The sequence below is a fragment of the Poecilia formosa genome, unplaced genomic scaffold (assembly GCF_000485575.1).
Source record: "Poecilia formosa unplaced genomic scaffold, Poecilia_formosa-5.1.2 Scaffold653, whole genome shotgun sequence".
Lineage (NCBI taxonomy): Eukaryota > Metazoa > Chordata > Actinopteri > Cyprinodontiformes > Poeciliidae > Poecilia > Poecilia formosa.
The window spans coordinates 56,367-58,027 of record NW_006800592.1 but is presented as its reverse complement, the minus strand read 5'-3'; the positions used below and the strand labels follow the sequence as shown (position 1 = coordinate 58,027).

The 1,661-nt window shown below is 41.6% G+C and overlaps 1 protein-coding gene across 1 annotated transcript; it reads left to right on the top strand.

Moving 5' to 3' along the window:
- On the top strand, positions 1 to 884 carry LOC107834528 (gastrula zinc finger protein XlCGF17.1-like; the record flags this gene model as incomplete). The annotated part of the gene is given in 1 exon segment (XM_016666056.1): positions 1 to 884. A coding segment is annotated over 1 exon segment (567 nt), but the record flags the coding sequence as incomplete, so codon positions are not given.
- Positions 885 to 1,661: the final 777 nt, after the last annotated feature.

Genomic DNA, 1,661 nt, shown 5'->3' with positions numbered 1-1,661 from the left:
TTTTCGTGTGAATCATGCGGAAAATGTTTCTCACGAAATAGAGATTTAAATGACCATAAGAGAACTCATACAGGTGAGAGACCTTTTTCGTGTGAATCATGCGGAAAATGTTTCTCACGAAATAGAGATTTAAATGACCATAAGAGAACTCATACAGGTGAGAAACCTTTTTCATGCCAGTCATGCGAAAAGAGTTTCCGTCGAATTAGTCACTTAAATGTCCACAAGAGAATTCATACAGGTGAGAGACCTTTTTCATGCGAATCGTGCGGAAAACGTTTTTCCCGAATTAGTAGTTTAAAAGTCCACAAGAGAATCCATACAGGTGAGAGACCTTTTTCATGCGAATCATGTGGAAAAAGTTTCTCTCAAGTTAGTAATTTAGATGTCCACAAGAGAAGTCATACAAGTGAGAGGCTTTTTTTATGACAATCTTGTGAAAAAAGCTTCTCCTGAGGGGATAGTTTGAGGAGTCACCTGAAAACTGGTCAAAATGGCCTCTACAGGGTCAGAGGCCATTTTGAAGCCAAACTTGTGAAAAAGGTTTCTGTGAAATTCATCATTTAGATGTACTCAGGAGAACCCTCATGGGTGATATGTGTTTTTCACATGAAACATTTTTTTTGGGGGGGGGAGTGTCTTTCATGATGGTAAACTGAATTTCCATATGAAACAATGCATTACAAGTACATAAGAATGATGGAGTTGGAATTGCCTAGTCCAGAGGTCTCCAATCCAGTTCCTCAGCATTTAATGTCCTGCAGGTTTTATATTCATCCCTATTCCTGGGGGCACTGGCAGGGATTTTGGGCCCCATGCAGAGGTTGTGCTAGACTTATTTGTTGTGTCATTTCAACCAACATTAAAATAAAATCGGTCCTGTACTACTTTTACCTGTGAAATTTTGATCATATTATCATCGGCTATTTAGCTGCATTTTTATGCAGTTTAGTTAATATTCACCTAGTTGAACCGTAAATTCAGATCCCATCACACATAAAGCAGATGAATGCATCAAACTTTTTCACCGTAGCGATACAAACCACTGACTGAGACCCCAATAACTTATAACAAATAAAATTAAATGACTCCACTTAAATTAGCAGCTCTTCCCCCGCTGGGGTCTGAACGCATAGTGCCTCGCAAATTCCTCTTGATCGCATCTGCAGAGAAATGCGATAGTTCATCGGTCAGTTGGAACCGTCTGATCCAAACCAATCATTTGAACTCTGCAAGTTTTTTTTACTCTGTGCGATCCAGACGTGCGCTTTAATGAGGATCTCTTTGCGTGGTTTTACTTCCCTGAAACGGACAAATTGTTACGTCTGCTGCGCTCATCCTGAGCGCCGCTCTCCTGGTCGCGAGAGGGTACCGTCTTCCAGCTCCATTTGTTAAAACCATAGGGTGAGTTAAGTTTAATTCTTCGCAGTGGTGGAGCTGCGTCCGCATTGGTTGTGCAGCGCACTGCACATGTTACGGTCTAATTAACTTCTGCATCTTTATTTCCTCAAGATAAACTCTGCGGGCTCCTCTGTTTAGACCAGGGGTCACCAACTCCAGTCCTCAAGGGCTATCATCCTGCAACTTTTAGATTCACCTCTGCTCCAAAATGTCTGAATTCCCTCACCAGCATTCATTCCTCTCTGCAATAGGCTGGAAAC